The sequence below is a fragment of the Necator americanus genome, chromosome IV (genome assembly GCF_031761385.1).
Source record: "Necator americanus strain Aroian chromosome IV, whole genome shotgun sequence".
Lineage (NCBI taxonomy): Eukaryota > Metazoa > Nematoda > Chromadorea > Rhabditida > Ancylostomatidae > Necator > Necator americanus.
Window position 1 is genome coordinate 27,438,954 of NC_087374.1, and position 23,878 is coordinate 27,462,831.

At 40.5% G+C, this 23,878-nt stretch overlaps 2 protein-coding genes across 2 annotated transcripts; both read left to right on the forward strand.

Moving 5' to 3' along the window:
- Positions 1 to 6,449: 6,449 nt before the first annotated feature.
- RB195_002894 (uncharacterized protein) lies at positions 6,450 to 12,153 on the forward strand (the record flags this gene model as incomplete). The annotated part of the gene is made up of 5 exons (XM_064200352.1): positions 6,450 to 6,473; positions 6,709 to 6,882; positions 8,074 to 8,179; positions 8,290 to 8,383; positions 12,108 to 12,153. 5 exons carry the CDS (start codon positions 6,450 to 6,452, stop codon positions 12,151 to 12,153), a joined length of 444 nt encoding a protein of 147 aa, XP_064056233.1.
- Positions 12,154 to 12,436: 283 nt separating this feature from the next.
- On the forward strand, positions 12,437 to 23,876 carry RB195_002895 (uncharacterized protein; the record flags this gene model as incomplete). Its single annotated transcript, XM_064200353.1, has 15 exons — positions 12,437 to 12,569; positions 14,169 to 14,326; positions 14,454 to 14,606; positions 14,765 to 14,902; positions 15,159 to 15,326; positions 15,389 to 15,486; positions 15,547 to 15,637; positions 19,964 to 20,082; positions 20,895 to 21,043; positions 22,128 to 22,258; positions 22,436 to 22,526; positions 22,688 to 22,809; positions 22,950 to 23,129; positions 23,525 to 23,620; positions 23,763 to 23,876. 15 exons carry the CDS (start codon positions 12,437 to 12,439, stop codon positions 23,874 to 23,876), a joined length of 1,941 nt encoding a protein of 646 aa, XP_064056234.1.
- Positions 23,877 to 23,878: the final 2 nt, after the last annotated feature.

A 23,878-nucleotide genomic window follows, 5' to 3' on the forward strand; every position in this document is an offset into this window, starting at 1 on the left:
TCATAACTCTGTGAAACAGTAGCTGCGAAATCAACACAGCTGCATTTTTCGGAAGGATCCAAAACAGTTTTTTTTTCTTATGTAATCCATGGTTTTATTGCTCATAGTTGTTATTTTACAGGTAACGTATTCAAGTTCAATTTGGGCCGACTGATTGAATTCGAATTTTGCATAGAAACAATTTCAGTGCAGAAAAGTGCGGCAGGTGCCGCTGCCGACTGGTGCAAAACTACGAAATTTGGGACAGACTGCGAAAAAAAAGGTCACTTATGTAGCTATGTAGTTTCTTCCCTATGTAAAGACCAACCGAACAATCTTTTACATTATTCTTCAGTAAAATCTATCGTCTTCTTATTTTTGTTATCAAAGGTACAGTTCTTGATTTTGCACTAGCACACCCTTACAGGTCTTTCTGAAGCCATACATACGATTCAACGACTCGTGACCCGCGCACGCGTTGACCTCCCCAGCGGTTCTGTAGAAACTCATTCTGCTGCAGTGATGAACACATCCGAAAGAAGCACCAAAGAAATAAACACCACGAGCACAGCCGTCGATGTGCTGAGAAAATTCCACTCGGGGATGTTCATTTGTCGTTTCTTAATCTGTTGTAAATTCTGTTAATTATTCATATAACATACGTTTTCATCAAAAGTAAAAAGAAAAATGAAATACAGGCATGCCACCCTGATCCGGATGTTCAGAGATTTCTAATTCTGGTTAAATGAAGTTGAGATGGGCACTCAGTAACGTCCTTACAGTAGGATCGCTAATTCTTCGACAGAAGACGAAAAAGACGCGAATCCGCGTCTTTTTCGTCTTTTTTTCATAACTCTCCTCAATTTGATCTTTATTATAAGATCTACACATCAATAGATTCGTGAGCGCGAGCTCTACCGATTGAATGTAATTAGAATTTTCAAAACCTATCAAGGAAACAGTTTCTGAAAAAAATTACCTGCGGGTACATATTAACAAGGCTGAGTCCGAGATAATTGCGCCCCAAGGATATATGATTTGTGACGTAAGTATATTTTTCGAAAAATGAAATGATAGTTACATATTCGTAATCTATGTAATATTGCGAACAATTTGATATCCCTCACAGCTATAATCCCATGACTCTGAAGATCTTCTAAATTTGACTAAAATGACATGTTTGAACTCCAGGAAGGACCGAATTTAGCAGTTTAAAAATGGTTTTCTTACAAAATATGCAAGAAAACTATTTGTTGTGGGAGAAGCTCATCTCTCGTTTTTCCAGCTCAACAGAATTTTCTGTTTTTTGCAGCTAAAGTTACAACTTCGGTATTTTGCATTTTTTACTCTGATTTTTGATAGTTCATAAATCGCTAACAAACTAGGCTAGCCATCTGTCGTCGCAACACAATAGAGAACAGACTTTGTCCTATGAATGTTTCCGATTTCTTCTCTAATATGTTTCAGCTGCGGTCAGTTTTGAGCCTGCAAATATATAGAACTTTTCATGTGTTTTTACAGAAAACTTATTTTCCGCGATTTATTGGAAGTTTCTTCAAATATCAAGTAGATATGTTTTTCAGAAGAAGGAGACCTATTGAATGGTGTCGATTTCAGAAGATTCTGAATCATTCGAATTTCCATCACAAACTTCTTCAACCTCTATTGGGATTTTTTCATCCCAGCAGATACCTTAGGACACACAACGAGCTACAGCTGTGTTTCCGTATTGATTACTACATCTGAAAAGAATAGAATAACTGCAGAGAAGAATGTTACTTGCAGAGCGATATTTTTCAGAATTGTCTGTTTTATCCCTTTTTTATTCACATTATTTCTTTTTGTTTTACCTGCATTCTTCGCTCTTCGAAATTAAAGTAAAGTCATCAAGTCAAAGAAATAATTTTATTTAAACGAATCCTTCTACGACGATTGGAATGGAGCAATCTATTGACGTAGAAAATAGAAGAATCAGTGAAGTACAAATCTGAATAGATCTACCAAAATGTTGGATTCAAAATTACGTCAATTACGTATTTCTAGAAGTAAATATTTAAATCAATCGGAGCCTTAATGCTTAAGCATTAACCTTAGAGGATCTCTGACATCCAAGCTAAAGTTGCTAAGAGAAAAAAAGTAAGTTAGAGAGTTGAGAAATAAGCGAGCCATTGAGTGTCCCGCTCCCCAACTACTTTTCCCTCTAATTCTCCCCTTCGAGCGTGCGTTTATAAAATGCAAACTGAGTTAAGAACTAGAGTAACGTACAATTCCTGAAGTTGTTACTCCATACAACCAATATTTAGCCAATTTAAATTCATAATTACTGGGACGGAGGTTTTTGCACGGAACCAAATTCCAGTGCTATGCAAAAATACTCAAGACCTCGTTTGCACAAAATTGTCGATATGGTTATGTTCGCAGTTAGCTTTCTCTTGATGAACATGAATAGGTCCGGAGGCATGTGTCCATGAGTGAAGGATAAAAAACACTGCAAGCAACTTTCGAACTTCCGGAACCCTCATATGTCATTACATTGGATGCGATGTCGAACGCAATAAATTGCACCATCGCGATATTGGCATAGAAATGGTTTGGAAACAGAGATGATTTGGCCGACTCAAAAGACTGAGGAAGCGGTCTGTGCAGACTTTTTCGTTCTTTTTTCATGTTCTATTATCAAGGAACAGCGAAGTTTGCACAGAATTACGGCTAATCAGCTACAAACTTCGCAGAATATATCTATTTGTACTTGCTTTAAATGGAAGTCGGAACCAATATTGCTATAGTAGAGTCGGAGCAACGTGAAGCTCGGTGAACTTGCTTAGGCGACTGCGTTCGAAGCGACGCAGTGGAGCTAGAGGATGGGATCAAGATGGAACCATTGGGAATAGCAGCGATGAGTGATGCCAGCAACAACCCAACCCCTCCTCCTTAGACCCTAACCGCTGCGTTCTACCGCACTGCTTCGAGCCCAGCAGCATACGTCAGCTTCCCTCGAGTTTCATGTCGTTTTGACTGACTGCATAACGGCACTGACTTTTGACTGAAGTTTCGCTGTAGTCGCTCTTTTCAGAGTCTGGAAGGTAAAGGACATACAGTAAGGTCAAAACGACATGAAGTACTGTGCAGATGCCTAAGCGGCTGTGTTGGAAGCGGTACTGCGCAGATTGAGTCTGGAGGGGGGGGGGGGGGGGTAATCCTTGCTAACACCATTCCTCGCTGGAGTCTGCGATGGTCCCACTTCGATCCTGATCGCTAAGCTTCAAGCACAGCCGCCGATCGTGCAGGCAGCTGTACCTTGGTTCATGTTGTCGTGACCCTTTTATAGACAATGTAAGGCGAGTGTAGTGCGGTCGGTTAGAGGTTCCGCCACCTGCACGATCGATGGGTAGTTTGAATCCGGCCTACTGCTCACCAAACCCCTCATCCCTCCAGGGTCGATAAATTGGTGCCAGACTCGTCTGGGAGGATAGAAACACTGACTTGATACTACTGGTAGCCACCGTAAATCATTGTATAGGCCAGTTACACGTTCGTAAACCTCAAACGATTCTGAATTGAAGTTGACGTGGGGGCGCACCCCAAGCGGATTGGTTGACGAGACAAACTTTATCCTTTATCCTTTATAGGCACTGTATCCTTTTAAAGACCTTGTCGTACCACAGGTAACGCTCAGTTAGAGAGTAGACTAAGAACCGGACCGGAAAACTAAAAAACCGTTAATATTACCTTAATAGTCGTGTAGCTCTGATGCTAGCCGACCACCGTGCAGAATTGTTCCTCTAGCAATAAGCAGGGTCCTACTTTCTTTGCTTTATCCTAGTGTCATAGGTTTTTTCTGCATGTCACCTGTATAGACAAACATTCTATTCATCTTAGAAGATTGTTCGGGAACAGCGTCAATGATTGCAACAGCACTTTACAGCTGCTCGTAGAGTTGTTTCTCAAGGATGTCACTATCATTATTGAGTTGACCTAATTCTATGTGGAGTATCCATGAAGCAATTTCTTCGATTTCTGATTTTCGATATTTTGCTTCCTTCTCTGCTGATCTGTTGCGCACTTAAAGGCAGCATACCACGAATCTGAGGTGGTGCAGATTTCGGGTGGAGTATTCGTATACGGGATGGGAGACTATGGAGAGGGTGGTGATTCCGTCCATTTCTTCCTAATTGCCGTAAAAAACGGCCCGGAAGATGCGGCGCCGCACAAGGCTGGCGCGCTCCAGTCGAACTCCCTGTGGAAAATAGTGCGCCAGAACGCCTGAAGCCGTATCTTCCGGGCCGTTTTTTACGGCAATTAGAAAGAAATGGACGGAATCACCACCCTCCCCATAGTCTCCGTATACGAATACTCCACCTGAAATCCGCACCACCTCAGATTCGTGGAGTGATGCCTTTAAAGCCGAACATTTGAAAACGAGAATTATGAATTCCATGGAGACATGGAAATGTAGTCGGGTCAGAACGAAATGAAGCACGGTGCAGCTGCGTAAGCGGTTGCGCTCGGAGCGGTGGAGCATAGCGGTTAGGACTGAGTGAGGACCTGTTCGTCCACCGTTCATTGCTGCAGGCCGCGATGGTTCCACCTCAATTCCAACCGCTATCTCCACCGCGTCGCTTCGAGCGCAACCGCTTACGCAAGTGCACCGTGCTTCATTTCGTTTTGACTCTGCTATAGTTCGCAAAGTTTTCCTTGCAAGCATAAACCTTAATAGAAATAAGCAGCATAAGTCCTCAGAAACATTCTTCAGTAGAGCGGAGAAAAATTGTTGACTGCGTAAGAGACAGATAATCAATATGCCAGTAAGTTTTGTTTTAGAAAAAAATTATTCAAACGGCTTGTTATTGACAGTAGTACAGTATTGCTATTTCATACACTATTATACAGATTTGTTCAATTTCATACAAAATGTACTGTATGATGTTGGTAGAACTCTTGGTGTAAAAAAAAAATAAAGTGACAATCAACAATAGCAAGGTGCGAGAAATCAAGATCAAGTGTCCCTCTGAGTTGCATTTTTCTTTTGTCTTCTTATCAAAATCATCATCAAATCGTCCCTCAGTTACGATATCATAAGACGAACAGCTGCAGTCTCTGTTCGCATCGTTGCAGTTCCACATCTCTGCGGGATACAATGCGGTGAGAACGACTTGATTTATGGTGCAATATGGCGTAAGCGGTTGCGTCCGGAGCGTCGCGGTTCTCAACCTCCCACAAGAGCTGCGAGCTTATGTAGCGCAGTTAGTGGTTGTCTTTTATCCCGATGGCGTAGTTGGGTCCACGCGATCGCAAGTAGTTGAAATTTACCGTGGGAACACGATGAAATGCGGAATGGGGATCAGGAGTTTTCACCACAACTGTACAATTTTCCCGTATAACGTGAGAACCTTGAGCGTACAAATAACAACACGTTGTCCAAGGTCCTGCACTGTATTGTTGGGAATACGCTCATTTCTCGTGGATATACATGTCTCCTAGGGCGGATGTAGCGCGGTCAGTAAGAGCTTCCGCTGTCTGCACAATCGATCGGAGGTTCGAATCCGCCCTAGTGCTCACCAAGGCTTCCACTTTTTCGGAATCGATAAATTGTTACCAGACTTGTCTGGGAGGATAAAAACACTGACTTGGCACATCGGCTAGTCCCCCCAAGTCAATGGATTGGGCAGTTACACGTTCATAAACCTTGAACGATTCTGAATTGAAGTGAACTTGGTGGTACATCTCAAGCAGACTTATTAAAGCGAGACTTTATCCCTTATATGTTTCCTATTTATATCCAATGTTCACTAGTGGACAGCTGATCAAGGGGCATATTTAGTGGAGGTATAAGTGCAGAATAGGGGTTGATTACTTGCTTATACTACTACGATGTGGTTCTGTACCTAAAAAAATTATCGCTTCTACATTACAACTAATGTCGCGCGGGTTTTCTTCAAGTTTCTTTGCGACGAGTTCAACTTTGTTTACGCTAATGCACCAAAAGGACAGCTCGCTGTCACACGCGCAGCACGCGCCGTTCACACTGAAGGTACAGCTGCCTTTTGGTATCGCAGACTGTTAGCGACAAGAACACCGTTGAGCGCATGCTCACCTGCACGGCCACAGCCCCAAGCAGCCACTTAGCCCCAGCTGACATGCAACATCCGCCTCAACACTCTGTTCTTATTTGAAATTGCCGCGCGATACCGTGTATTTGAACGACGGTGTGGGACGCGACATGGATTCGTGGCAGAATCTTCTGGTACCGCCCGCCACCCGGCGCCGAGGTGATGACTGAGCTTGTGTTCGGGTTTTGCTTTCGGTATACATCTTTTGCGAAGTTTACACGCTCATTTGTGTGTGGTTAATGTCGCTATCAGTTGTTTACAACTTTCGGATCCGTCCAGCAGCAACTCATTTGCACTTTTCAGTCCTCGCGGTTCTACCGCGTACGTCCGGGTCTTCTATTTCATCTTTCACAATAAATAATGGCACTCAAGAGAATCCAGAAGGTATATCGTATGTTTCTAGCGTCAATGTTCCAGCAAAAATCATACCTTTCACCCGTTGTGCGGCCACCTTCTCTGTGCAGCCCATTCTTTGTAGCAGCGCTCGGTGACGGTTATCGATTTTTGCGTGTTTTTTATATAATTGCGTAGCTGCATGTACAGGATCTGATGCTTATCCAGATTAGTTGTCCCACTTACGCATATAATTTTGCGGGACAATTTATGCATATGCTTACAGGAGTTACAAGATTTGGGACGCGATCCACCGGCACAGTGCTCTGCCGGACCTGTAGGCGATGATCTGTTCCATTGGCAAGCTACAATCATGGGACCTCCTGAGTCTCCATATCAAGGGGGAGTCTTTTTCCTCACGATTCACTTCCCGACAGATTATCCTTTTAAACCACCAAAGGTACGTGTTTCGTTGGAATCTGAGTTCACTGAAATCTTAATGAATTTCTCGAGAACAAAGAAGAAAAAGAAATCATATACTAACATATTTTTTCTCGTCTCTGTAGATATGACGGTATTAGGATCTTCAAGTTTGGACTCTTCTCGATTACGATAAATTCTACTTCGAGCGGGGATGCCTATTGTGGGCGTCTACATTAACATAAATCTTGCATAAACTGCGTTTTTCTTCTGTAGGAATTCTTTACCAGTACAGCGTGTTCAAATTGTTTTGTTTTCTGCTTTGCTCTGTACAGCGGAAGCCGATCGTGAGCTTTGATATAGTGCAAGTAGAAGATGAATCACGATTGAACTGAGCCATAGTAACTGCAAACCGCTTTGGTGGTATGAGTCAGAGAAGAGTCAGAAACCAATTTAAGTAGGCATGACCATGTAAGCACTACAGTACCATTACTGTCCCCAAAATTTCAGATTGAACTGTTCGAATATCAAGCTTATTTATTCTTGTTTTGCCAGGAATTTGGAATTTCCTCATCAGTATTCACATTCTTTATACCAAGAGACATTTGATTCAGTAATTTAATATGCAACCTTTCCGAGAAATTCAGTCGGTCGTGTTAGACTAAGTGTATGGTGGTAGGTGTTCTAGATTTTGGAAATGTCATGCTTATTTTTGATGCTCAAATTACATGTGTAACTAGTGCTACGACTCTTAATCCTCTGATGGTGTTCTAACCTGATAACATTGACTTGTATATATGTTGGTTTACAAGGGTGTCTTTTTTTTCCTTTCTTTTTTTTTTTTGGAATAGCTATCGAAATTCTCACGCTCGAGACCCCACTGCACTCCTACCAATCATTCCTCGTATATTTCAAATGCAAGCGAATATGCATATGTTGTATCGGCTTGCGGTCTTTTCCAAAGAATGATTTTCCCAATTTTCTGTTCTAGAGGAGCTAAGATTAAAGCTATTATTTTTCCGGGGACCGAGGGAACCGTCGGAAACCCTATGACGGCCCATGAAATCGATTGCATATCGATTAACAATTGACATTTTATGCTCGCCACTACCTTAGAGGTGTCACTCATTCTTGTGAAACAGCAAAAAATACTTTATTTTAGTGCGTTCTCAGTTCCTTATTCTTTCCGTCTTGTATTCTAGTCTACCCAACATAGTTGTTTGTAATTAAGGTCGCTTTTACAACGAGAATCTATCACCCTAATATAAATTCGAACGGCAGTATTTGTTTGGATATTCTTAGATCGCAGTGGTCTCCAGCATTGACTATATCGAAAGGTATGTTTTCAGTGTGCCAGATGACCTCTGCATTTGTCTTTGGGATCTACCGAACATGTCAAACGTTCGTGTTTTTTTTGTGTGACTCAGTTGTGATCTTCTTCTTTCAGTTCTGTTGTCGATCTGCTCACTACTATGCGATCCAAATCCTGATGATCCCTTGGTGCCCGAAATCGCTCGAATCTATAAAACAGATCGCGACCGGTATGTACTCAGTTTTTAAATCATTAGGAAACCATGGGAATCATAAATAACAACCCATTAGTTGAAATCCACATTCTGCACGTTCTGATCATCCAACATTTTCATTTTTGGGCCACTTAGGCTACCCAGTACTACGGTGTATTCTTTGTTTTGATGTGCATGTTATAACATACAACTCGTCCCATCGCATGAAGCTAAAAATTTCCTTGTATTCTTTAAATCTTAGTGCAGACAGAACGAAATGATGCAGTGCTCTATTTGAATGCAGGAGAATTGTATCGAATAGTGAGATATTGCAGGATTTTTCCTCTTTAAAGGCATCACCCCACGAATCTGAGGTGGTGCAAATTTCAGGTGTATTCGTATACAGGATGGGAGACTATGGAGAGGGGGGTGATTCCGTCCATTTCTTCCTATTTGCCGTAAAAAAACGGCCCGGAAGATGCGGCGCCGCATAAGGCTGGCGCGCTCCAGTCAAATTCCCTGTAGAAAATAGTGCGGCAGAGCGACTGAAGCCGTATCTTCTGGGCCGTTTTTTACGGCAATTAGGAAGAAATGGACGGAATCACCCTCCTCTCCATAGTCTCCAATCCCGTATACGAATACTCCACCTGAAATCCGTACCACCTCAGATTCGTGGAGTGATGCCTTTAAAAAGTAGCCTTGAACCGCGTGTATGACTATGTCGTCTGATTTAGGCACGAAATATACCGATTGAGCCCTTTTGCAATATGACAGTGTGGTTTTGGCAGATTAATGTCGTGCAACGACTAGCTGCACCTACGTATTTCTAAACTAATGGAAGCTCGTGCCCGGCATTCCATTTGGAAAACAGCTTCTCTGCTGGTCACTGCTGTCTATAATACCCTAAAAAATGAGTAAATTCATCACATTACCATCTTGCATTACATTGCATTCATGCAACAATGTTCTATTCCAAATAGGTAGGTATTAAAAATTAATTGGATTATTAAGTTTATGTTCAATAAGATGTGAAGATCATGCGACATAAATATTACGAACTTTTCACCTATCTTTTGTCTTAGCGCAAGTTTTTATCTGTTTTGCAGTTCTCCTGTTCTCGTTTAGTCAAATTCTATTGGTGTTCATACAGGTTTCATGGAATTTATTGATTGTATTTATTAATGTATGTTTACCACTTAATGCTACTTATAAGAAACCCTTGAAAGGGATTCATTTCAAGCAAACCCAAGCACACGCAGCTCACTCTTTCTTGCGAATGGTGACGGAGAGGGATTTTATCGTGAAAAATTTTTCGGAGCAAAGATGAAAATTGAGCTGTGAAAAGGGTGTAATGCCTGCTTAAGACAATTCTAGGTGGAAATTTCACGATCACCAAGGACACCTTGTTTCGAAGCAGAGAAAAGTTTCTTGTCATGTAAATCATGCTTTGTTGTTGTTTAAAACTGTCGTGTGGGACACTTGTAAATATTATAGCTTGTGCTAGCAAATTTCTAAAACCAAAGCTTCTGTTGTCTGTGACTGAATTTCCAGGACGGAAAAGAGTAATGCAAACGCTTAAGATTCGCTGCATTCATGCAAGGAACTGTGGATCACCGCATTGATAAAATCTTAGACAATGTTTTTGGAAGTACTTAAATATTAATTTACTGGAATATGTTCGTCATGGGTACACATTAACATCACGCTCGTCTGTCCCATCAACTGTAGAGGAAAGCTACTTCATACGGACCAACCGAAGTACATGTGACAATAGCCTAATCAGATTACATGTTTGCAAATGTTGAGAATGGCTGCGTTTTCTCCGTTGAGCTACTCAACATTCTTTATTTGGGGATTGTTATCCTTTCCTTTTCATTTTCTTCTAATCCTCCAAATTGGAAGGATAGTGAAAACGATCTGTTGTCAAACGTTAAACGTATACCCATGACGAAGGCCAATTCAACTCGCTCTAGATATAAATAATGACGGATATTAACACCTCGGTTTGAGAAAAGCTTTCTTGTTTGAGAGTACGTTATTTTCAAAATTTTATCGCTTTCATGTTTTCAGCTGTCAAGACTGAACACTTTCTGATGCTGTATATTTTCTATCCTGTTAAGCGCTTCATATTCATTCGCACTCCAAACTGGTTATGATTGTATAGATCTCTTAAGAATTATAATCGGGCAATTCACCTGTAGAATAGAGCGTATTACTAAGGGTAAGGTATTCCAGTAGTTATAACTTGCAGACGTAAAATTGCGGACTTTTCTAAACGCAACAAACTAACGAGTTCAACTTTATTTTTAAATCTCGGTCAACAACCTTTGTTGAGGACATGGTAGTGGCAGAGGTGGCAAGTAGTGGTATTGTTTCATTTACACTGTTGCGAATTGAGAGTACCAATGCATTTGTTGTATAAGGAATCACTATATAAAGAGAGGATTACTGTATTTAAGTTGTAGTTTTTTAAAATCTAAATGAGCATTTTCATGGTTAGTCTCTTTTTTATGCTCATGTTTGCTTGGATGCTGCGTAGTCTCGCTCGGCTCCCTCCTCTTGTGTAGGGACTAGCTGAGCATGCCAGTGTGGCCGAATTCATTTCCAGGGCTTATTTTTTGTGGTAACTTCTGTGGAGTCTAGTGATCCATACGCAGTCTACACCTATTGATTTGTAGTCGATCGATTTCAGTGGAGGCTTAGTGCTAGCAGGCGCAGAAAAGAATACCTTTGTGTGCAGTTGTCGAGGACTAATTAAAATGAAATATATATTGGAACTCATTCTTAGGAGTAGTGCTAAATTCTTGCGACTTTGGTTTTGTATTCGCTGTGCATAGCTTTTGTAACCGTAGCATTCATTATGTTTGAGTATCAAAGCATTGCTGTAACAGCTAAAATGTCTGCAATTACCAGTTTAACATATGCTGATAATTTATTTAATTCGATCGAAACTACAGTTAGGTTGCGGTTCAAAATGGATGTATTGTTTTCAGAAAACCGATGTAGAAGTGAAGATGTATCGCACTGATACTTCTTGATAATTGTTCTTCTTGTAGTTCTGAGTCTTCAAAAGCTTGTAGAAATTTAGATAGGATTTCGACAGACGAAGATTGGTTGCAAAAAGCTGGTGGTGGTGCTTTAGGATACTTGAGAAAGAACTTGTTTGCTTTCTGTGCGCTTTTTTCTTTTGCGTAACTCATTTGGGTAGCTGAAATTGAGTGGTTTGAACTGGGTAGTTCGGCATCGTGGATCCTCATAGTAGCTGTTCACGATGATCTACTATTGCTTTATCAACATCCTTAGCTCCTTTTTACGGGTACACGAGGGAAATTGTTCCTTTCATCTGCAGTACTTGCAGCGCTTGCCACAACATTTGGTGTCAAGATTCGTAATTTTAGTGATGTTCATTGAACAAAACATTCTCGGTGTAACCCAATTGCTCACGTTGTTTGTATGCAACACGTATAACTTGTGCTGAGTTGCAGTAAGTTGTAGTTGATGCTAGTGGAGTACCTAGCTTTGAATTTATCATCAGCTTTTGTTTGTGCTATAATGGAGGTCATTGACTCTATCGCTGAAGATGTTCGTCCATTTAACCCTTTTTTAAATTGACGTTTTTCAAAGCGTACCCTGTTCCGAGCATACTGTGATTAATACCGGTGAAGAAGATTTAATTGCGTCATGTGGTTTATCCAGATTTCCACTCCTTCACGATTTACAAGTGAAAAAAAGAAGTTTTTCTGAGCTGGTTTTTTTTCAGGTACAATCAGTTGGCACGTGAATGGACACAGAAGTACGCGATGTGATTGTCGCAATGCTTGGACGTTTGTAAAAAAGAACCTTTTCAAAGTCTCCAATCCCACATATGTCTTTTGTGTTTGGTTGAGCATGCTTTTCCCTCTATTCGTTTCCGGTTTCCGTACCGTATTCTATTTTTTGGATGCGTTTGAAGATGAGATAAATTTTTTCCTTAGTGTTTTTGTTAGAACAGAAGCGCTGGTTACACATCCATTCATACAAACATTCCGGCATATTTCAGCAGAACTGCTTTTCTTTTTGAAAATATTCAGTTTGCAGATTATTTGACAAATGCCTCAAGCAGAATTCGTTTCGTTTTGCACATTTATTGATACTACATTTTGGGCGGAATTAAATAGACGAAAGCTACAGGAATGGCGTTTGGATGAGACAGCGAGGGAAATAACTGGGTCGTTTTCTTTGTGTGAGTTAGGTTGTTGAAGAATTAGTTCTGTTCTAAACGGATTTAGCTTGTTCAAGATCTGTTTACTTATTTACTTTACTAAAGCTACTTACGATCGCTTTATTTTGGTTGTAATTGGATTTTATGGCTGAGAGCGAATTGCATACTTGGTCTGCATAGTTACCCACTACAGAAATGTACTGTTGATGCCATTTAACTCCTATGTACAGCGCAAAGAGCATAGGTGGTATTTTCGTATGCGAGGTTCCCATTATAATTTATATTATCGTCATTGTCTTACTGTAAACAGATAGGTCGATGTATTGATTTTTGAGGAGATGTGCACAAGGTCTCCAATAGACCGTTATTGGTTGGTGTTTCGGCATCGCCTTCTTCAGCGCCTCAAATGGGCAGTTCGATCCACAGTTGAACCGGTCATATCTCTCCATAGCTAATCAGGAACAAAACTATGCTTATTTTCCTGCTCCAGTTGTAGAAGTAGCATCGAACAATTTGAAGCTAGTTCGGAGCCACTTTTACGACAACATCTGTACAACACGAAATTATATTATCTGCCACACAGGCAGACCACAAATTGCGTGAGATCCGATGTAACCTACGTGATCCCTTGCAACCTGTTATGCGTTTGTATCAGGGAACCGGTGGAGTGGAATGATGTCACGGGGAACGACATCTCCAAGCACCGATATAACAAAAAGGAGCAAGTTCTGAAGCTAGTGCGATAATTCTGGCGTATTGAACTAAAGTTCTGGCGAGAAATCCATTTTGGATTTACGTCAAAAAGCTCGAGACGAATCACAATACGAATCTCCTGATCACGTAGGAACTCGAAGCATATTTCGGATGGCTGTTCTGCTTTGTTTGAGACATCATTCGCGCTCGTTTTCGACCATTCAGCAGTCACTCCTAAGTTTTTTTTTTCAATTTAAAATAGACTATAGACTCTCTTGCCACCCTAGTTGTTGAGAAGCAGGACTACAGTTTTGACTGCTTCAGCATAGCGCAAATCGCTCATTTCGTGCTTTGAAGAAGGTTATTTGCCGAAACGTCAGTCAGTAAAGCCAAAAAGCAATCGTGTGTACAGTTCATCAAAAGCAAATACATTATCTTGTCAAGGTATATTGAAATTAGAACATTCCGAAGTAATGGCCAACTGCGCTTGTTGTTGAAGCAGACTAATGTTGTTTTGGTGGTTTTTATCAACGGGATAATCCTTCAGTAAAACTACGCATGTAAAAGCTTGTAGTTACGTCTCGTTGTACTTCATTCTGTTCATTCGCTACTTATAGTCCTTACTTTTGGCCTCTCTGTTCATTGCCGAACTAGGGGCGATACTTGAAGGTGCTTTCATTCCCCAATTCTCCTACTACTGAAGCTCACCGCAAAAGTTGGTTGCACCTTGTTCTTTCTGGAAGTATTAGTTTTAATGGACATATCACAAGAATCATTCTAATTGAAGCTGCGGAACAATATATTCTCCATTTATAATTTCTGTTAGAAGCTATTGGTCCGATACCTACAAAGGCCTATAAGAACGTTACTGTATAGAATGATAAATAGGGCCTGAAAAGCTTGGCGGTCTGATTTTGATTTTTTAAGTTGAGACGGTAGGAGACTGCTGCTGGTTGTCACTCGGTCATGAAAGCTTTCAACAAGGCTATTCAAACGCTTATCAAGGACAATTACTGCTCTTCAATACTTTAGAGAAGTTCAAAGGATTGGATAGGAAGGCTCTTTTAAGGGCGGAAGCGGAGAAAGTTTGTTTTCTATAACAAATTCTTCTAGTTCGTCGTTTCTCAACGCAATTGATTACTTTGAAATGTGCAGCATTCGGGCCTGTGATAATTTCTCCACTTTCGCTTCTCATTTAGGTTCAAGTTTCAGATCTGGAATCTTATTGAATCAAAGGAGTGGCTGGAACATCCGCATCGCCTGACAACTTTCACGTTTACAGCTTACGCCGATCTGAAGAAGTACCATTACTACTACTGGAACTGCTTTCCAACGTTGTGCTTTCCATCAGATATTAATGAAGAGGTTTGTAATTAATTTGTAACATATCTAGGCGGTGCAGGTTGTCTCATAGTCGATTCGCAGCGGTACATGCTTCGGAAGTTTCTTCCACATTGTTTTTTTTTCGCAGGTTAGAATGCACAAGAACGGAGGCTTTTTGAAACACACCTTTTGCTTCTCAGGTAGCGCTGGCAGCGGTGGATGAAAGACTTATGCACTATTTTGACAAGAATAATGCACACGTATTCCTGCGAGATTCTGATGGAAACTTCTGGCCGCTCAGTAAGATAATGGAAGTGTCAGATCCATCAGAGGTTAAAGTGAGTTCGACTGAAGGGCGTAGTTTTTTATTACGAAACATTGCAACTGAGCCTTTTGATCGAGCAAACTGTGCAGAAACTCACACGAAAAAATAAAACTTGTTTGTGATTATGATGAGATTCAGGGGATTCATTTCCCAACAGATACCTTAAATGTTTTTCATTTTTGATGGTGTACTTAAAGGGCTAGTATAATTGCGCTTCCATTTTTCATTTGCTCTCGAGGTTTTCTTGTTGTAGTAAGTAATCTTTGCAGGTGGTTTACGCTGATCCTTCGCCAAAGCGAGGGCATGCAGGATGGCCTCTCAGGAATTTGATAGCTGCACTAGCTTACTTGAAACCATCGTGGAAGTGGTGTTCTTTTATATCGCTGAGAGGAGCAGATCAATTGAATGAGTTCAAAATATCTTGGGGTGCAACAGAAGTGAGTTCTTAACTTGGAAATTTGTTTATGCTAGTTCTAGATAATAGTCATTTCGATATCAGGTAAGCGGTATTCCATCTTGTGTAGGATGGGAAAGAACTAATGAAGGGAAGATGGTGCCTCAGTTTGCAGACCTGCGGCGGCAGTTTGACCCAAAAAAGTGGGAATTGTAGTTCACGTTTCTGACGCTTCTGAATCTTCATAACCTTTTCTCATTTAGACTGATGGAACAGGCCGTTGGTCTAAATCTTTCGCTGATCAAATGGCGACTGGTTCCGGAAATGCGTCTGGAACGTTACTCCTCACTGAAAGTATGTTGTTTTGTTGAAAGGACATGTTTAAGGTTTTTATCCAAGAAAAGTTAGCAGCAAAGAGCCTGGCGCAGAAATTAGTAAGCTCCCTGTTTACTTTCTATTATTTGCTAGTTCTCTAGTAGTTGCTAGTGAAAATGAAAGTGAGTTATTGAAAATGAAAGTGAATTCTTCGCATGGATTAGGATATAGGAGAAAAGGATAAAGTGTCTGGTGTTAATCAATTCGCTTGGGATGCGTCACCACGTTCACTTCAGTTTAAAAGCATTTGAAGTCTACGAACGTGTAATTGGGCTATACAATGACTGACTGCTAGTCAGCCGATGTGTTAAGTCAGTGTTTGTATCCTCCCAGGCAAGTCTGGATGATTGATCGTGCAGACAGCGGAACCTCTAACCGGATGCGCTACACTCGCCTCCACCTGGATTACATATTTAATTAATGGATCGTTAAACGAGTTTAGTAGTAAAGTAGTAGTGAATTTACTATAGCAGAATAGTTAGCATCAAGCTTTCCTTTTTATACAGCCTCAGATATCCAACAAAGGGATACTCCTGAACACGTTGACTGTTGCACACGTTTAGATTACGCTCTCGTTTCTCGAAGATCGGTTTTCTAGAAATAATGCATTCCGCCAGAATACTCCGAAAAAGTTGTTTCACACGAAATCTTCACCTTTGCGTCTTTTTTCTAACAATATGAAAGCAATATCCAATTTCGTTTGTCTTTAGCACGGCGTAGATCATGTCAATGCTTCCATGTAGATGCTTTATCCTCCATAAAACGTTATGTTTCGGATATTATAGTTTTCTTCAATTTTAAAAGGTGGGATGAAATTTGAAGTTTCGCTTCGTCTATATTAATTTTAAGGTTTCTGTAAAGTCTTTTGTTTTTGGTGATCTCTAATAAGCGTCGTAAAGAGCTTGATAATATGACATGAGAAAGGTATTTCTAGAATCCTTAATTCACTGGATTTATTAGTAAATCAGTGGGATATACGATATTCTTGAGGAAGTAGTGAGTTATGTGAAATTCTGCATTGATTTCATTGCACGAAGATGGTAAACAAGAGTTGCGTCGTGCATTGAAATCAATGCCCGCGGCAGTCCAATCCTCGTTAGTTCTAAATTGAGCTTGAATGGAGATCGCCGTATGAAGAGTTCTTAGTCGAGACCAAACTTTCAAGCCTCTGCCAATTCGCTCTAGCTGAGAACATCGAAGTATTCTGTTTCTTATCTGGAACCCTCTATTCAGTACTGTCAAGTTTATTCACCAATCTTCTGTTTGGTTGCGGGAAAGTCAAATTGAAAACAGATGTAGATGAAAATTAATTTCTCACCTCAGTCCTGTACTACTATCATCGTTCGTTAGTTGACCACTTCCCTCTTATCGTCGATTTTGACATTTCGCTGCGATGTGGCTTCGATGTTGGTGCATTTGCTATGTACATTTGACGGCGTAGTTAGTTTTTCTATTTGACGACCAAAAATGTGACGGCATCTCTAGTAATAAGAGAAATTTGTCAAGAAATAAACATTATATTATTGTAGGTTTGAGAGTTGGTGTAAATATGATCTTTGGCATGTGAATAAAAGGTTGCTAAAACAAAAGACAAACGAAACTAGACCTTTAGTGTTTACGCTTACTTTTCTGTGTGCTACTAACATTACCGTGGTGCTAAATAATTCCTCTCCTAAATTTTCGGGTAATTTCTTATTAATAGTTCGATGTGGACGTTGTAAAAAATATACCGAAGTTCAAATTTACTTGAAAGGGCTGAGCTCGTCGGAAGTATTTGGTTAAAAATGGGTTTCTCTTTCCTGTTAACGAACAGTGAATGCAAAAGTCTTTCACTTGACGACGCGGCATTATACTTGAAGTACATGATGAATCGCGGAAACCGCGATTAGTCGAAATCCAGCACTCAATGAGTAAATATTGAAGGAAAAGACAGACGTTGATTGAAGGTTGGTGATTCGGGAGGTCCGGATAGAATCCAATGGTGAACAAGAGGAGTAATGGAGCGGAACTGAAGTCTGCCGAACTTGATTAAGCGAAAAAACTACTAGTCAGTGTTTCCGTTCCGTTGGAAATCAGTCGTATGACCAAACTTTTACGGGAAGATTTTTATCAAAGGACACTTAGTTTTTTGCCCCATCAGCTGCTATTTTTCTCTTAAAGTTTATTTTGTCTGGATCGTTCTGCAAAAAATGTTCTCAACTCATTTCTAGTTTCCACAGAAGAGGTTTGCGCGCATTAGTCTCAGCAGGAGTTTGGGATGACTTATCGTTACTTTCTCGTAATTTTACTGGCTTTTTTTCTAAAAAAAATGCGAGTGAAGTGGGATTGATCGCTACAACACCAATTGTTATAGGTCACCACAGTATTTTATAGTGAATAACAATGATGGGTAGAAGTAGAGAGAGCAAGGCCTTCAAACTTAGCAAAGATCTTCTTCGCCGAGTTTGAAGACAGCGGTTCACAAAATTTCCGGCTTTCGGATCTATGCACGGGAAGACAGTGGAAGGGTTTAGTCCATGAGCATGAGCGTGACCATGCTCGATTTCCCTTGAAGTCCAGGAAAAACGAATGAAAGAGCTTTGTGTGGTCCCGTATCCCTAAGGATGCAACTTATTACGGGTTTACAAGGATTTACGATTGTGTGGGTGAATCAGGCTTTGTTTAAAGTACAGTAGTTGGACTGCGGATTTTGGATGACAATACAGTTGCCTGCGTTCTATCGAATGATAAATTGCATCGCTGGGATTACATGAAGTGGTAATCCCAAGGAGCTAAATTGTGAGACTATGGTGTGGCGGTAGTGCATCGAATCTCGTCTTACTCCCCTTCCGCACCCTAGGATCTTAGAAGCAGCGAAAAAGACCTTTTGAGACCCATTTCCGGATTGGCTTGTGTGGACAAACCTTTTCCTCCGGATAGCCGCATGGAACGAAATTATTTAGGATCGTATAGTGCCCAATTCTTACCTTTCCGTAATCATTTTTTCCAGGCTATACGATGCAAGAGAAGTAGAGACTTGCATATGATTGGTTTTCCAGATGTACCGCACACTATCTGTCGAAGTGTGAGGGTCTCTTCAACTCAGTACTTTTCCGAGATCCTGAGGGCGTTTGGCAATTGTTTTTTGGTCACGTAGTGGCTTTTCCGCAAGATAATGAGTGCTAAACTCCGGGTCCTCCTTGACAGTACTGATCTGTCTTAGAAGATCGTCTTTCCTTTTCGAAACGATTGAACTAGTGGCAGACTGTGCGAATTGTGCCGTTCCCCAATCCCGTTCCCTACGTTGATATTCTTGACCGCTTTCGAGGCTGCAATGCTGTTGAGGCATTTTTGAAATGCTCTAGGCGAAGTTAAGTAAGAGCGAGCGTTTTTATTTGCCTTTTTGCACAGATGCTTCGAGAATCTTCGAAACTTATGCCCTACAGTCACCACATAATACATCATGGATATTTATTCATGGATCTCAAATTTTTAGAAGTGCTGGTCTGTTTAACCTTTTTCTCGAAACTTTTTCGGCGATCATATTTTACATCGCTTGTTTTTAGAAAGTACCCATACAGTTCGCTTAAAAACTCACGATCTCACTCTTTCCTTCCACCGTGCTTCAGATCTGTTACAACAGATCTCTTCAGTGTGGGCCCTTCGCTTAATTCTGCTTAGCTGCGCTACAACGACTTCTCCCAACCATCTGGTAGTGATTTAAAACTCTGTCACCTTGAACGCGACCTCGGCGGTATTGCATGCAAAACGTTTTGTCCAAATTTCAACTACGTTTCCAGTACCTTTTTTTTTGTTAGTGACATGTGACCCTCAAATCACTTCTTATTTTCAGTTGTTGAGTTGAATATGCTACATGATTTTTTAATTTCCGTTTAGTTTAGATTTTTAAACGAAGAAAATTTTAAATTTCCCATGTTTTATGGTTGAAAATTTTTCATCCCCGCAAAGGCTCAGCTCGTCGAACTATGTGCTAACCTTTAGAGTGTTTATCGGTTTCTGGTGTAGCCGATGGTATGGTCTCGTAGTTTCGATGACTTTCGAGTTTTCCCTATTTATCATATACAAATGAGATAATTGACCAATGTATCCACAATAACATTTGTATGGAAGAATGTTGATAGAACTGGCATTAGAGAATCTTCCTTTAGCTTTTGAGTTCATGTTTATTTCGCATCTTGTTTCTTGGCACAGAGACTTGCGAAAGTCATTGAAAGGTATGCCATGTGCTGTGAGGTAGCAGCTTTATGAATGAACAAGAATATTCTGACTTCCAGTTTCATTTATTATGAATTATGATATTTTTAGGTATTGATTTTTGGTGCTGGAACGTTGGGATGTAATGTTGCGAGATGCTTGATCGGTTGGAATGTGAAGAAAATCACATTTGTGGACAATTCATCAGTAAGCTACAGTAATCCAGTACGGTAAGTTTAGTTCCCTCAGTTGAGGTTTGCGTTAGAAATTAGAGTAGTTTTAGAGTAATTTTTGTTTGGTTAACTGCTTTAGTTGGATGCAACTTACAATGCTGTTGTGACGACTACCATTTACGTATATTGTAGTAGTTCTGCGCGCGATAACACGGGTATTAGTGAAAAGAGAAATACAGTCACCGTTACCCTCATATAGACTATCTAATCATCTTCAAATTAGAAAGTACCTGTAACATGTATGAGTAAGCGTGAGCAAGTCGTAGATTTCGCTTCAGCACCTAACTGCAAGTCGGGGAAAGGTACTTGGGTACATCGATACTGGATCTGCACCATCTCAACCTGTAGCCGGAAATACGTCTTTTATCTTCTCTTTTTCGCTTTAAATACTAAGCGACATAGTTGCTTGTAATTAAAGCAGAAAAAAGCATATAAAAGTAGGCCAAGACATTGCACCGTAGATCATATTGTGACAGTAAGAGAATTCTGCTTTTGTACCATTAATTTTTTTCCATGGGATATGAGTAGGGTTTTCTGCCATTCAGCCAGTCCGAGAACTTTTGTGAGTGCTTGCCAGATTTTCCGGTATTCCTTCATAACTGTATTTCGATTCTTCGCTAAACTGTTGCTCTACTTCCAACAGAAACATTACTTTTTAAAAGTAGCAGCTAAGCCGACAATGCGTGTAACTTGTTGCAGCCAGCGGAAAATGCTGGAAAAGAATCGGTGAACAATGTGATTAGATAGTATGTGGATGTTCACGAGTTTTCATCGAATCGCTGTACTTGCTTTTCATCGACATTCTTCAGGCAATCCTTGTCGGAATTTGAAGATGCTCGTGAATCACGTAGCAAGTCTGAGACGGCTGCTGCAGCACTGAGGCGAATTTATCCTAGCATTGACGCACAAGCGGTTCGAATGACGGTGCCAATGCCTGGTCATACAGTATCATGTAGCGGTTGGTTTACTATGTCTATTTTTAGAATGAATGTCAAAATGGTAGAAAAACGGCGAAACTGAAGTTTATGATCCCTGTCTCCAACTGCTTATCATTTCTACAATTCTTATGCAACATGCTTTTTTATCATAATACTTGTAATTCTTTTTTGCTTCTCTGAATTACTACTTAGTGGGAGTTTGTTTTGTGTTTCTTCGTATAGTTTCTTATTTATTAACATTTGGTTGCTTCCGGATATGCTTGAGTATTATTTTTTTTTCTTTCAAAAGTACTCCTTTGTTATTTTTTGTTATTTTCACTTACTCAGACGACGTCTCATCTGGTACAGAGGTGTAAAATATATTCCATCCGTTTATATATATATATATATATATATAATATGTGAATATATATAATATCTCTCTTACTCCTTAATCAATTTTAGTTGAAATGTTCGAGTTGTAGGCCAAAGTTGTTAACGCTCTTAGATCTATCACTGATATTGGTATCATCTCCACCAACAGGATTTTTTCGCTGTTTAACACAATCCTAAACCTGCTACTCAAATATGCTATATATAAAAGTTCAAACAGTTTTCTCAGATACCTTCGCAGCACTGGATTCAAGCGCGTCTATGTCATTGTCCTTTGGTTTCTCTAGAGTGGTGAAAACGTTCGAGAGAACAAAATACTCATACCTTGGGTTCTTAAGTAAGACAAAAACGTCAACTTCGAAATATTAGCTGTAGATAAAGGTCGATAACAATTTTTTACTACGGTGTAAACAATGTAACTAAAACAAAACATTCGGTAGGACTCACGAACAGCCGAAAGCGGATTTTTTCTTCTTGGTATTCTTTTTTAAAACTTTAACAATCTTAGAAAGTGCTGCTAAGCATAGAAGGAAGAGAAGTTAGGTAATGTACAAAAATATATGACAGAATAGCTTAACGTCATAAAAATTGGGAACTTTTGAAACTCAACTAAACTCCAGGACAAGTTCGCCTACGTCTTACCGGGCACCAAGAAAAAACCAATCTCAGTGTGCAATGTCCCCTTATTCGTTTTTTGAGCCTTTTTCGGATTATTCATCCGTTTATTTCTAGAAGAAGCCGCCCTTGAACGAGATGTAGCCTTAGTAGACGAGTTAGTAGCCGAACACGATGTGATATTCTTAGCATTAGACAGCAGAGAAGCGAGGTGGTTGCCTACAGTGCTTGCTACGAAGCATAGAAAGGTCAGTTGATTGGCTTGGATTTTTAAGAATTTTCTAACTGGATTTCAAAGTTTTCCACCTATTTTTTAAGAAGAAAAAATATCTCACACGTCACTGAACGTGAACGTCACTACTAACTGTACTTATTTTCTATTGGGTCCTTTTGTTTGGACTTTTATTTAATCTAAAGATATTCAGATGGCGTTCAGTGTGGCACTGGGCTTCGATAACTACGTGGTTATTCGTCATGGTGTTAGGAGTTCCACTTCAAACCAGCCATCTTCCTCCGGTCAGTTTTTATAAGTTTGTTCCTGATTTTGTAATATATTGTGTACGTGAGATTACACAATACTGGATTTTCTATATGGTAGTTGTTATGTTATTGGATAATTGAAGATATAGCAAGGTTATTACAAACGTGCATAGTCAGGCAGTACGTCTTTGCTTCAGGCACTTTGTCTGTTAGAGAAGGCACCGTAATCCCGTACTCGGAACTTGCATGCTATTTCTGTTCTGATGTGACTGCACCAGGCAACTCGACCGCGGACAGAACTTTGGACCAACAGTGCACGGTACGCTAATATTGCGTATAGAATTGCGCATTTACTGTCCAGGGGCGACGGCGCAACGAACTTGTGCACATGAAATTGTTGTTCTGATAATTACGTGAATGATGCTAGTACATTACTGAGTCACCTTAGTTGTAGTTTAGGTTACTCGACCAGGATTATCGATGATTGCATCTGGTGTGGCCGTAGAATTGTTGTCATCTGTACTACAACATCCAGATCCTTTGGCGGCACCAGCTAATATTGGTGAACCAGATGATTCTTCATCGTTGCTGGGCGCGACACCACATCAAGTTCGAGGCTTCTTATCTAGGTTCAATCAGGTTAGGGGTTTTGAAACATTTCCTAGGATTCTTTCGACTCTAACTGCACATGGAAATTGTTTTACGCATGCCTTCTTTCAGATAGATACAGATATACACATTTTTACGAAGAAAAAGCATAATGCTAGATAGGGTCAAAACGACATGAAGCTCATTGCAGTTACGTAAACGGCTGCACTTAAAGCGGCGTGGTGGAGAAACCAGTTGGAATCGAAGTGGGAGCACTACGAACTGCAGCGAAAAATGGCGGTAACATGGTTTCCCCCACCCCTGATCCCAACCGCTACGCTCCACCGCACCGCTTCGAGCGCGGCCGCTTACGCAACTCCACCGTGCTTCATCGTTTTGACCATAGTGTAGACGCCAAGCTATGACTTAATAGACCTACTTTTCAGATGACACCATGTGTTCGACGCTTTGAAAAATGTGTTGCTTGCGGCGATATCGTAGCCTCAGAGTACCTATCCAGAGGAGCTGAGTTAGTGAAGGAAGTATGTTTTGAATTTTCTGAAGGATTTAGTTCGGCTAGTGATGAGGCCATTTTTGGCATAGGCGGTCACAGCTGTTGGTTTCGATATTTGTCTTGATACATATGAAGGCTGTATGAATTTGAAAGTGATTTTTCATTTTTAGGTAATGAACTCTCCATCTTATTTGGAGAAGTTGACAGGCTTGGATCAACTTCAAGCCTCGATAGACAGCGTTTGCATTGAATTCAGTGACAGCGATTCAGTGATGTCTCTGTAGTG